Source organism: Patiria miniata, unplaced genomic scaffold, assembly GCF_015706575.1.
Source record: "Patiria miniata isolate m_02_andy unplaced genomic scaffold, ASM1570657v1 HiC_scaffold_7, whole genome shotgun sequence".
In the NCBI taxonomy this organism is placed as follows: Eukaryota; Metazoa; Echinodermata; class Asteroidea; order Valvatida; family Asterinidae; genus Patiria; species Patiria miniata.
The window spans coordinates 13,243,452-13,255,668 of record NW_024037074.1 but is presented as its reverse complement, the minus strand read 5'-3'; the positions used below and the strand labels follow the sequence as shown (position 1 = coordinate 13,255,668).

Below are 12,217 nucleotides of genomic sequence, written 5' to 3'. Positions count from 1 at the left end.
GACACAAAAAGACCATCATTTTGAGTTATAATCAATCTTTAATATTCACAGTTTTCAAACAAATTAGAAATTTTTTTTTTAACATGCTTACTGTGTTGAAAAATGCTATCCAACTTGCCAAATGTTTATAACTATCTCAAAATCAAACCAAGCGAACTCTTGTAAACTTCTTTTCTTCAGTTAGAACTGTTGTTTCAAATATCTTTTTGTATTGAAATGTTTCAGGTCTTGGTGATGAGAAACTTTTAAATTAAGTTATTTTTTTGAATTCTTTTTAGAGATGAAATCCTAATCCTTGGGAATAGCCAAAAAGATTTATCTTGGGAAATAAACATTTTTCAAACTGCCACACACTATCGAAGCATTTTTCAAACCAAAACATTATAATTGTATTACTCTTCAATGTACAAAACTGCCATTACAAATCCACAAAAAACAATGGGGAGATTCTCGTGTCCTCTAATGCCCCACTGGATTTAGAAGAGCAGCTGAAGACCATCATCCTCTTAGTAACGCTCTTGGTTTCTGCCATTTGCCCTCTGCGTACATTCTCTTTTCGTATTTCTGCAAGCGTGAATAATCAAGCACACAAATAAGAGAAATTTCACAAATAAGTTTGAACGATTTGAGTTCAATGGTTGAAAATAAAAAGAAAAAAAGGGGATATTCCTCACCTTGTACTTTCCTAAGATGTAAATCAAGCCCACTGGAGGTAGAAGTCCGAACAGGAAACCGAGGGCTGAGGTCCTTGGAGTAGCTTTGAAGAACTGATAGGAGCTGTGTCTGGCGTGGTTCCACCGGACCACCGCTGGATCCAACTGAAGAATACAGAGAGAGAAACATTTGTCAAGTTTGGTTAGAGACTTCAGTCAAATTTGATCAAGTTGTGGACTAGAAAGGTGGGTAAGAGGTAATGCTATTTTTCTTGAAGTTTTCTTTTTAGTCCCACTTCAAGGACTAGGACCTCGAGTGCACAAAAACATGCAAAACAAAATCTTGCCAACTTAACTCGCCCTTAAAAATCTCCCAAATTGTCATTAGGCCAAGACAGGGTCCTCAGTTTTTCACCAGGAAAGTTTGAGGTCTCAAGTCAATTTTTGAAGGAGACTTAACAAAGTGAATTCAATGTGAAGCCTAAAGACTAGACTGGTACATTTTAAACTACATGTACATGTATATTTGAAAAGATTGACCATTCAGTAGTCTGGTGCTTGGTGGCAAAGTCAAACTTTTGCCCAAAAGCATTGGGTAGCAAATTTATTTTTCATTAACAATTGTCATAAATGACGAAGCAAATAAAACAATAAACATATAACAAATACTCATCCAAAATATTAAAACGAGCAAACCCAACCGGCATTATTAATCATGAAATATAGTCATGTTCCCTAACGTGGCGCACTTCGAAGCTTACCCAACTTTCCTCGTGTAGTGTTGCCAAACCTCTTTGTTGATGAACCTCAAATTCATGCAGTAAAATACTGGTACTTTTACCTTTTTAATGCTTGCTATTTAACCTCTGTGAACAATTTCGGTTTCATCAAATTTAATCCGAAATGCAAAAACGGTCGCGTCCGGAAATTGGGCACAAATTGGCTGAGTGTTCCCTAACGTGGCGCACTTGAATAAATCTCAGAAAATTCCAAATTAACATTTAAGGATTTCTGTAAACTTGATAAATTCTGATAAATCATTATTATATTTACTTTACAAACCCAGCCAGATGTTTGTCAGAAAATTATTTTCTTATTTTTCGGGGAATTTTCAAAGGGTTCACTTTGAACTTGGAAATAAAATCGGAAAATCACGCCAAAATATTTTTTTCTTTTAACTTTGTAACGGGTAAATAAACTCGCGATTGATGAACGGGAGTGTTTAGAACTTGATGAAATTTCACTTTCTGTGAAATTTCAGTTAAAACTTTTGCTCTAACTAGGCGCTACAGGCGAAAAATAAAAGTGCGCCACGTTAGGGGCCACGCCACGTTAGGGTACATCAACAATATATTATTAACTGCATGCATATGCATTGCAATTTGCAATCAATGCATTTGCAATGGCAACTGTGCAAGCCAAACCTCTGCACCATTTAACCGACAACTGCCCCTATTTCTATGCTTACCACCATGCCCTTTGCCTTTGGATCATTGACTTTCCTTTGATAATCTCTTCGAATCTCATTTCTGATCGCAGCTCTCTCATGTTCCGCTCTTTTTTCTTCGGCAGAAATTCCAAAGCTTGCGTCCGCCATTTTGAAGATTTGCTTGTTATTTCAGCATTCTCTTTCCAGTGGGTAAATGACACCGAGCGTTTCATTAAATAGTCCCTGTTACCCTTTCCTCAATCTAAATTTACACAAAGACGCAACATTCAGATTAATAGATTTGTCCATAATTTTTTTCCCCCAAAGATCTCCTTTCTATTGTTGGTCTGAATTTATTGGCATCTTTACGCAATGTTTGAATGAAAATGCCTCTCTGGTTAGAGAGTAGCAAAACAGTGTACTAAATCGAATGTACTCCAGAGAGATAACAGACGCTTTTAGCTTTCAGTGAATAAAACTACATACAGTAGGCCTGGGTGAAAAATTGAGGGGACAATAATATTGATGGAGGAATTCAGTCTTCACATTGTACAGACGAATTCCTTTATTAATGTTTAAATGAAGTTGATCAAAGATCTAATTAATGAAGTGCCGGATTTTTAAATTTTCTTTATGCCTGTTACAGCCACGCCCACCGCCGATCTAATAAAACTCTTTTCAGATAATTATAAGTACTTAGAACGAAATAGGTTTCAATGATCCCCCCCCCCCCCGGCCTTGGAAATTATAGGAAGCTTAATGAGATATGTACAATTATGGGGTTGCTAGAAGACAATGTTTAATTTTTTTATGACTTAGTCTTATTATTTGGACCATGTGATCATGTCCAAGTTATAAGCGCAATAACTTTGAAGGTTCTCTGCACTTTTGAAGAAATTGGAAAAAGTACTCAAGACTGACAAAACGCCGCATGTCACACCGGTAATACAAACAAAATACCTTCCGTGCCCTGTGCTTGGGTGAATCAATGGCAACGTTCACTTCAACCAATAATTAATTAGTGACCAGGCTCCCACCATCATTAGTCAAGCCTTGCACGCGTACCGTGCGTGGAAAGTTGAGCAAGTGCATCACGTGGGAGGGGCGGACACATACACACGGCCGGCCCTTGAAGCCCGTCCCCCCCCCCCCCCCCCCCCCCCCCCCGCCAGCTCGATCGATCCTTAATTTGGGCATTTCTTGAACTGCCCGTAAACTGCTTTCATTGGGTAAATTTAGTGGATATCTCATGTGAATTGACGGTATATATTTTTTTGATCTTGTGTGCCTAGCTAGTAGCCGAATCAACTTATTCCTTTTTTTCAAAATTGAAATATTTTCCCGACGTCTGAGCAGTGGAGATTTGAGCCTATATAGAAAATGGGATTGGCCCTTTTCTGAACCTCGGATATATGCCACTGTACCTGATCAAATTTTAATAAGCCGTTTTACATTGTGCAAGGATAATACACACACATATTTGCATATAAAGCATGATTTATTAGACTTTTTCGGTTCTCATGCTAGCGCCGGGCCGGCGGGACTACGCAGCGCGGCCCCAGCGGACTGATGACTCCTCGCCGAATCGGTGACACATCGTCACCACATCACCGATGACTCAGTCTGGATCATCACTCCAAGATGAGTTTTTTGTATCATTACATTTTTTTTCAAGAAAAGTATTTGTTTGCCCCTTTTCTATCGTAGACTGTTAAGTTTTATTATGTAAAATACTGATAAAATCATGTCACCATGAGTGCATATTCTAGAATGTGTGGCGCGCACGTTCGTCTGCAAACATCATTTCTGTTGAGACCGTTTAGTGAGACCATCACATGCGTAATACATAAACTGGTTTCGTCTGGTATGGTGTGTGTGACTGAGGACCGACTGTAGGACTTTTTTTGCAGATTTAAACGACATTTCGGTAGGTTTGACTAATTTTTGTTTGAACTTGAATGATAGATATGTTTGGGCAAATTTGAGAGCTAGTTTTATGCTGCAATTATGAGATTTGTGTGTTTGTTTACTCGTCGTCTGGCCTGTTTTTGAACAACGTGCTGTCAAAACTCAAATGTTATGTTGACGCACGCATTGGGCAGATGAGGGCGTTCTTCACAGCACAGGCCTACAAGTACAACATGTCATTCATAACGTTTTTGGGGTAAGGTTATGCAGTATCCTGACTGCCTGACGCCCTTTCACCGTATAAGCTCAGTGGTGGTGAGTCACTGAAAATAATTATTTTGAACCACAAAAAAAAGGATTTGGGAATAAGAAATATTTCCTAATTTTGTCAGACTTTTTTTTTTTTTTTTTTTTTTAAGGTGGCAGTGCGGCATTGACACAAGAAAGATCCTTGACAGTTTAGACCGATAACAACTGGACAACCCAACACAATGCCAGCCAACAAACTCCCAAAGGCTCCATTCGGTAAGAACTATTATGAATTAGGCCTAGGCTTAAATACGACAGAAAATTTCAAAACTTTTATCAAATTTATTAAAAGTGTGAAACTGAAATGTCTCTGTATTTTTATATATTTACCCAACCTGTACTGTACTCTTTTCCCTTCTTTAATTTACCAGTATCATTCACTTGGGACGAGTACCTAAAAGGCAAAGATGCAAATCCGGCGCCCCAGGCATGCTTCAAACAGGTAGGCAGCATTCTCTCCCTCGTGTCACATTGATATTCTCATTTAGGGGCGAGAATTTGGTAAAAATTTCCTGTAGACAAAATGGCACGAGATTTTTCAGACTTTTGTCTAAAATCTGACCTTTTCAATCTGAGTAAGAAAAGACATTTTCAGTCTGGAAGGATATGCATCTTTCAGACACTTCATCCAATTTTCAGACTTTTGTTTTTTAAATTGACAATCTCATCCCTGTGTTGATTGCGAAAGTATCATTGGGGATTCCCCGCAGTGTCGCAATTCAAGATTGCAGTCTGTCACTGGGGAAGTCCCCAAGATATTGCAGTCATCCAGGATTTCACAATTTCACATGCCTAGACTGTTTTTCAGGCTGATTCTCATAAGTTAACCATGTTGTATATTTACCAAAAAAATGTGAAAATGTTCTCTATATCAATTATTATGGATAGACATTTGATAGACATTTTAGGAAATTAAAAAAAAAAATTAGGTCGAATGCCAAATGTCAAACATGGACTTACATTGATTTTCCACAGTTTATCTTTGGTATATAGAGGGGGCTAGACCTAATTTAACTCTGGCTGTCTTGTTCATGATGAAAAGTTTATTCTGCTTAGTGTTCAGAAGTTTCATGTTTCCAAGACAAAAATGAAATCGTTAATCCTACTTCGCTACGCAGGCACCTGTCCCCCCACCCAACGACTTCACCCTCCACTCCAAGCTGGAGGCCCTGGATCCACGGAACATCACCTCCACCTGTATCGCTACCATCGTGGGCCTGCAGGGACCCCGGCTCAGGCTAAGACTGGACGGCAGCGACAACAAGAACGACTTCTGGCGTCTGGTGGACTCGGGGGACATCAAACCCATCGGGTGGTGCGAGGAGAATGGCGGGATGCTGCAGCCTCCACTTGGTAAAGATTGTTGATAACTTAACGAACCCTTCCCAACCCAGAATACAACCAACTTAGGAACTAACCTAACTCGGAATCCAACTTAGTTGAGACTGAAATACCACCCATTTAGTAGTAATCTTTTGCTGCACCTGTAAGAACTGACTATTCAATGACTATTATGTTATCGCAATTTTAAAAGCATGTTTGCTTGGAAGCTTCATGAATGATTCAATATCATTTTTGTAATTTTCTTCCAGGATTCCGTATGAATGCATCATCATGGCCAATGTTCCTTCTGCGGACTCTGAACAATGCCAAGATTGCACCGGAATTGGCATTTAAAAAGGTAACATCGTGTCAACCCTCTAATTTAGCCCAATTCGGTTTACAGCCCCGTTCATAAGGCAGCCCAACACAGGACCCAAACCAATTCAGAATCCAACTAAGTCAGAAACCAACCCGACTCAAGATCCAACCCAACTCAAGATCCAACCCAACTCAAGAACAAACCCAACTCAGAATCCAACCTAAATCAGAAACTAACCCAACTCAGAATCCAACCCCACTCAGGATCCAAACCAATTCAGGCTCGAACCGAACTCAGTACCCAAACCATCCCAGAATCAAACCCAATTCAGAATCAAATCCAAATAAGGCCCAGACCAACTTGAACAAATACCAACTCAGACCCAGACTTTGAGGCAATACTTAGACCAACTTGTAAGTAGGCCAGATCAATCCTAGTCACAACCAGCTCATTCAAACTCCTGTTCAAATTGCAAATTTGTTTTATATAAGATACCAATCTGTCAGAACGCATTCATCCCGAACAGTTAAAATGTGTGAGAATCTTTAGGGCAATTCCACGGTTACTCACATTACATTTTTGATGTACCAGTACTTTTGAGTTTCCTTGGGCTGTAATTACCTTACTGAAAAGGTTTAATAACTGTTATCCCCATGATAGATAGAGTAGACCTAGACCTACCTAAGCACCAAAGATGACATCCAGAAAAATGTTTTATGTATGATAAACAAGACGCACAAAATCGGTTAGTCACATTACGAAAATGTAACGTGAGTAACCATGGAATTGCCCCTTCGAATAAAAGTTGACTTTGAATTCGGTCCCCCAACAGGAGCCTCCCACTCCGCCCGAGAACCTCTTCAAAGTCGGCATGAAACTGGAAGCAATCGATCGCAAGAACCCCCACCTCATCTGCCCTGCCACCATCGGGGGAATCAGAGACAACATGATCTTCATCTCCTTCGATGGCTGGAGGGGTGTCTTTGACTACTGGTGCGAGTTTGATTCGAGGGACATCTTCCCTGTGGGCTGGGCTGCGAGTACTGGTCACTACTTACAGCTACCAGGAAACAAAGGTAGACTCTTAATCAATCACCTGTTTTTAATTTTAAGTCCTGGAACCGAAAAGGATGGATCATACCTGCAGCAGCAGTCGCGTGCATACTGTAAGTAGATGTATCTGCAACTGAAACACCAAAAAGAACTCTACTTCAACTCTGGTAGTGTGATCATTAACCCTAACCCTGCAGTTTGTCTAAGCCTGCCCAACCCAACAACATGCAAGTTTTGTCAAAGTGAGAAGCCCGCCAAATGGATCAAGATCCATCAGGTCCAAATTTCCAAGGACAAACTGCCTCTGAGTCTGTGGGTGCCAACTGCAACAGGATACAACTGTGCCATTGTTCAATGAGACTAGCTCTCATTGTCTGAGAATTGGCTGTTAATGCACTGGTGTTAATAACCCAATGCAGTAAGTTCCCACAGACTTTTAGGCCTGATGCACTGTGAAACTGACAGGGTTAGGGTTAATTACATTGTGATTTTCGGCATTCAGGCACGTCATCAACTAGGGGTCGCAAATCCAGCGCAGCATCCACCGTCTCTCAGCCCCCTGGTGCTACCCCTTCGGCCTCGGCCTCATCTCCTCCGGTATCCCCGATGACTGTGGAATCAGGAGACCAGTCACCTGCTTACGACAACGAGCCTGATACGAGCAGTCCGCTATCAGTCAGCTCAGTCTGTGAGTCAGATATACCCTCATCGTCAATTATAACCTTTACACCAACATTAAGCCCAACCCTGTAGGCCTTTTTTGCTAGGAATCATCTTCAATCCTCCAAAATCCTCCAAAATTTTGCACCTATGTTCAAACATCTATGTTTCTATACCCAGCCGTCTCCTTATACATCAACAACACCTGCGTCTCCGGCCCCTATCTCAGCCCCCACAAGGTACTGCAGATGCCTAGCCTCATCGGCCCAGCTCCCATGGACAGGGTCCTTACAGAGACGCTACAGATGTGCGTCAACTCGGCCGTCCAACAGAAAGCCGTCTTTGCATTCCTGAAAGCCGAGGAAGGCGGGACAGTCAACGTCACAGGTACTTTGTTCCTTTCTATTTAGAGGATTGCTGATTTGATTTGTGATTGAAATTCTGATTCGACTTGTCATCAACTTCTGATGTGACTCGTGATTGACAACATCCATTGGTTGTTTACCCCAGCTCATTACAGCAGTCACACCCACTCCGTCAGCCTACTAGCTCCCGAGACTACCAGAGCATTCTGGTCCCTGATTGACCAACTGTGTGAGGACCTTCTGTGTTGTGGAAACTTCTTCACCAGCAAGCCGCTACACGGACCGTGTAGTAATTGTGCCAAACAGGGTAAGTATCGTTTGCCATCGAATTAACCTTGTGACGTTTACACCAACCTAACGTCACCATAATATTCCTTCATCATCCGTAACTCCCCAGCGTCTTTGATTTTGATGGAGTTGGGTGGTTATGGTTAAATTACAGAATTATTTCTCAATGTTTCTGGTTTGCATGACTGGTGTCAGAGAAATGAAAGAACCTTTCCCCTTTCCCTTTACCTTCTCCCCGTTTTGTTCTCCTCCAGTCTTTCAATTGTTCCCACTGTTCCCTTTTCCCGGTTGTTATCCCTTACCCTTACCCTTACTCTTACTCAGTTACTCTTTTTATGTGATTTTTGTGTCTTTCCATAAATGTTTTAATAATAAAGAACAAGGAGTCGAGTTTCATGTTTTACATGCTGAGAATAAATTGAAATTGAAATTGAAATTGAAATTGAAATTGAAATTGAAATTGAAATTGAAATTGAAATTGAAAATGAAATTGAAATTGAAATTGAAATTGAAATTGAAATTGAAATTGAAATTGAAATTGAAATTGAAATTGAAATTGAAATTGAAATTGAAATTGAAATTGAAATTGAACTTGAACTTGAACCCTGGAGTGTCACCAATACTTGAGGCTTCGTGTTTTTAGAAATTCTTTCATTCCATTGATTCAGACGATGGAAGTCACCATGGCAGACACAGAAGTTACAGCGGTAACACCACCAAACCCTCCGCGGCGACCAAGAGAAGCCTATCCACAGACTCGGCAGTGTCGGACAGAGGAGACCTGAAAGTGCCAAGGAGAATCCGAACAGAAGGTAAGCTGCACCAAGATTTTGAAAATATTATCAAGGTCCAGAGTTTTTATATGTCATAACAGAGTTGATAAGTTAAACTGGTACCAAATCTGGATGTAAAATTAATAAAATAACTAATAAAGGCCATTTTTTTAAATCATTGTGCTTTAAACGTGTTGATGCTATAACAAAAAATCCACTTTGTCAAGAAATTCTTCTCAACATTTTTGTTAAGGCTTGGTCTATATCACATTAATCGCACCCTTCATTATAAAAAATAACGTTGATTTTATGACTTATTTAAGCAAGGAATGGAATACTCGCATACTATACAATTTGGTGTATAACGATTAATACGTTATGTAAAGAAATAGTCAACCCAGGTGGTTTCTGATCAATAACAAAAAACACAAAGGAATTGACTTGATATCTGAATTTTTTTTTGTAAACAGCCGCAAGTTCCACAACAACTGTTTCCGAGAGTAGGGAGGCACGGAGCGAGAGTAGACCCTCACTAGGCCCCCCGTCTCGAGACCCTACCAACTGGTCAGTAGAGGAGGTCATTAGATACGTGACAGATGCTGACCATGGCATGGCGTCGCATGCTGATACTTTCAAGAAACATGTGAGTAGCACTCAAGAGTCATCAAGGTTTGGAAATTAAAATTACGGTGGAATTACGTTTAATTTTTAAGCTCTGGCAGTAGCTTCTACATGTCACTTGGTGGTCGTTCAGATGGTCTGTCTGTCTGTCTGTCTGTCTATCTGTCCCCGGAAAATTGACCAAACATATGGTGTTCCATATGTGCCATCGGCGTCGCATTTTTCGGCTCTGGCAGGGATTATTTTAATAGATTTTATGCAAGGCTTTCGTGCAAGACTTCTTGCAACACTTCTTGATTTTTTGACTGAGGATTCAGTAAAAAAAACATGGGTGTTGAGGTTAATGAAAATTTAGAACTGTAAGAAAACATTAAAGTGAACACTTTTTAACTCATGTGAATTTCACTGTGAATGTTTCGTGACGTCATATTCGCTTAGCATTCGCAGTTGTGTGAACCAGCCTTCAGGAAGTTATGTAGCTAAAATTTTCTTGGGTATTTGAGTCAACTTCAAACCTCAATTCTGGGTGTTTTTTAAATTGTTGACAGGAGATAGACGGCAAGGCGTTCCTACTTCTCAACAGCGAGATGATGATGAAGTACATGTCACTCAAGCTGGGACCGGCTCTCAAACTCTGCAATCTGATCGAGAAACTCAAAAACAAGAAATACTGATGGCGTCCACTCCGCGCCTGACGGGAAACCACAGATGAAAGCAATACTGGTGAGCAAATTCCTTTATTTGATATTCCTTAGGAGAGGTGTAAGTGCTTTGATGAGGTGATTTCAGTCTTGTGTACCCGCCGCACAACGCTGTTGAAGTTTGGATTTACTGGAGTAATGATTGCACAACAGCCGAACACGGATTGACTTGGTTTGGCTAGAGGTGGATATGTTGGACCGGAGGTGTTGCTGACTGGAGATATTTCAAGAATGTTTTGTCTGCGTGCACAGCGCTGAACTGCTGCGATTAACCGAGCTGGTCTGTTTCCTTTTTGGAGAAAAGTGCGTCTTCTGACTTGGATTTGTACAGGATCTGCCTATTCATAGGAGACGAGTGCACCAAAAAAAGATGATCCCTCACGAACAGCTCACCGGTGGTATTTCCAAGTTTTTGACTTCTCCATGCACGAGCCCAACTGATGCGAGTACCAGGAGCTGATCTTTCTTGCCCTGAGAATGTGTCCTCTGATATTATCTTTGTGCATGAACTGTAGAGGGCACTATTTTACCTATTAATGACAGGAAAGTTCACTAAAATTGATTAAAAAACCTACAGCTTATTGAATGTGCAAATTGTGCATCACTCGTTATCGTTACATCCATGGAATGCAACTTTAACACCAACCAACCCCAACCCTTCAAAATCCAACTGCATGTTTTGTTGGAATCTGTTGGAGTGAGTACTGCACTAGTAAACTGATTTTGCAAGAGTGAGGAAGGTTCCTAGTAAATCACTCATGGGGTTAGGGTTAAAGTGGATAAATAGCGCCCCTCACTTAACAGTAAAATTGGCATGTCGGTTGATGAAGGGCCTCTATGCAGTTGTAGCTCGTACTTGAGTCTTCTTATCAACCATCCTAGAACAACTTCAAGAAGTTTGAGTCGACAAGTATGACTAGTTCAGATATGAACATTTGCCGTTGCCAGAAGTTCTGCTCCTTGAGTCAAGAGGGAGTGTTTTTACAAGATTCACATCAAGTTTGCTCGATGCTGAAGGATCCTTCTTTCTTTGATGATTGGATGGATTATCCATCAGCTCCAGCTCTGCGTTTAGGAAAAAATAAATACATCTGCTACTCAGTTGTTAAGTGGTATTTTAAAAAAAATTACAAATTTCACAGTCACAAAATAGTTAACGAATCCAGTGAAAAGTTGGCGTGAAAAATACAGAGGAATTATTTTTGTATCAGCGAATTTCGTTGAATGGATGAATTGACCAAATTCAAGTTATCAAAGTTGAACTTTTTTGCCTTTATAATATCCATTTGAGCTATGCTATATTTTGTTGTTAGAAATAAAGTATTGAAATAAACTAACAGTAAGAGTATTATAAATATTCAAAATTCAGCATTTACAAAAAATACCTGACATTGCTAATGTGTCTTTTAGTCAAAAAATGTGGCATATACAGCTGTCAGGTTTTCATAATTGGTATGTTTTTTTTGTTGGCCGGGACGGATATAGGAATGAATTAATTGTTAACGAACCTTTTCCAAAATATTCCTAATTAACGTGTATATGTTATTACCTGTTAAGAAATTTGGTCTTGTGTTTTTTTGTGGAAATTTGATATTTTGTCACTAAAAAAAATTGTAAAGTAAATACGAGGACCATCAGTTTCTATACAATATTTTGTGCTTCATAGAAGATGTATACATATTTGAGAATTGTACACAAACCAAAGTTAAGGCGTTCAAAATTCACAGCTGTGATCCTTTTGTGCTTGACTTTTCCTTGGATCAGCTGATTTCTTCTTTTTTTACTTCCCATGTGTGCCATTGAAAATAGAAAAGC

The 12,217-nt window shown here is 40.0% G+C and overlaps 2 protein-coding genes across 3 annotated transcripts; one reads left to right on the top strand and one right to left on the bottom strand.

The window, feature by feature from the left end:
• Positions 1–15: 15 nt before the first annotated feature.
• LOC119745453 (NADH dehydrogenase [ubiquinone] 1 beta subcomplex subunit 4-like) lies at positions 16–2,291 on the bottom strand. Its single transcript, XM_038221803.1, has 3 exons — positions 2,122–2,291; positions 675–818; positions 16–564 (listed from the first exon to the last, which is right to left on the bottom strand). The coding sequence occupies exons 1-3, from the start codon at positions 2,248–2,250 to the stop codon at positions 499–501; spliced, it is 339 nt and encodes a 112-aa protein (XP_038077731.1). The 5' UTR covers positions 2,251–2,291; the 3' UTR covers positions 16–498.
• Positions 2,292–3,892: 1,601 nt separating this feature from the next.
• Positions 3,893–10,747, top strand: LOC119745792 (polycomb protein SCMH1-like). Of its 2 annotated transcripts, none has more exons than XM_038222395.1 (12): positions 3,893–4,009; positions 4,410–4,515; positions 4,671–4,741; positions 5,418–5,652; positions 5,892–5,980; positions 6,774–7,017; positions 7,497–7,682; positions 7,835–8,041; positions 8,165–8,326; positions 8,976–9,119; positions 9,551–9,723; positions 10,250–10,747. In XM_038222395.1, exons 2-12 carry the CDS (start codon positions 4,482–4,484, stop codon positions 10,373–10,375), a joined length of 1,671 nt encoding a protein of 556 aa, XP_038078323.1. In that variant the 5' UTR covers positions 3,893–4,009; positions 4,410–4,481; the 3' UTR covers positions 10,376–10,747. The 2 variants fall into 2 exon arrangements, with proteins under 2 accessions (XP_038078323.1, XP_038078324.1); XM_038222396.1 differs by lacking the exon at positions 3,893–4,009 and adding an exon at positions 4,218–4,305.
• Positions 10,748–12,217: the final 1,470 nt, after the last annotated feature.

Excerpts from the sequence above, each read along its gene's own strand:
- LOC119745453 (XM_038221803.1), bottom strand. The coding sequence starts at position 2,250 with ATGGCGGACGCAAGCTTTGGAATTTCTGCCGAAGAAAAAAGAGCGGAA. Across the intron at positions 819-2,121 it reads CAAAGGCAAAGGGCATGGTG|TTGGATCCAGCGGTGGTCCG; the intron begins GTAAGCATAGAA and ends TGTATTCTTCAG. Across the intron at positions 565-674 it reads ACATCTTAGGAAAGTACAAG|AAATACGAAAAGAGAATGTA; the intron begins GTGAGGAATATC and ends TCACGCTTGCAG.
- LOC119745792 (XM_038222395.1), top strand. The coding sequence starts at position 4,482 with ATGCCAGCCAACAAACTCCCAAAGGCTCCATTCG. Across the intron at positions 5,653-5,891 it reads GATGCTGCAGCCTCCACTTG|GATTCCGTATGAATGCATCA; the intron begins GTAAAGATTGTT and ends ATTTTCTTCCAG. Across the intron at positions 8,327-8,975 it reads TAGTAATTGTGCCAAACAGG|ACGATGGAAGTCACCATGGC; the intron begins GTAAGTATCGTT and ends CCATTGATTCAG.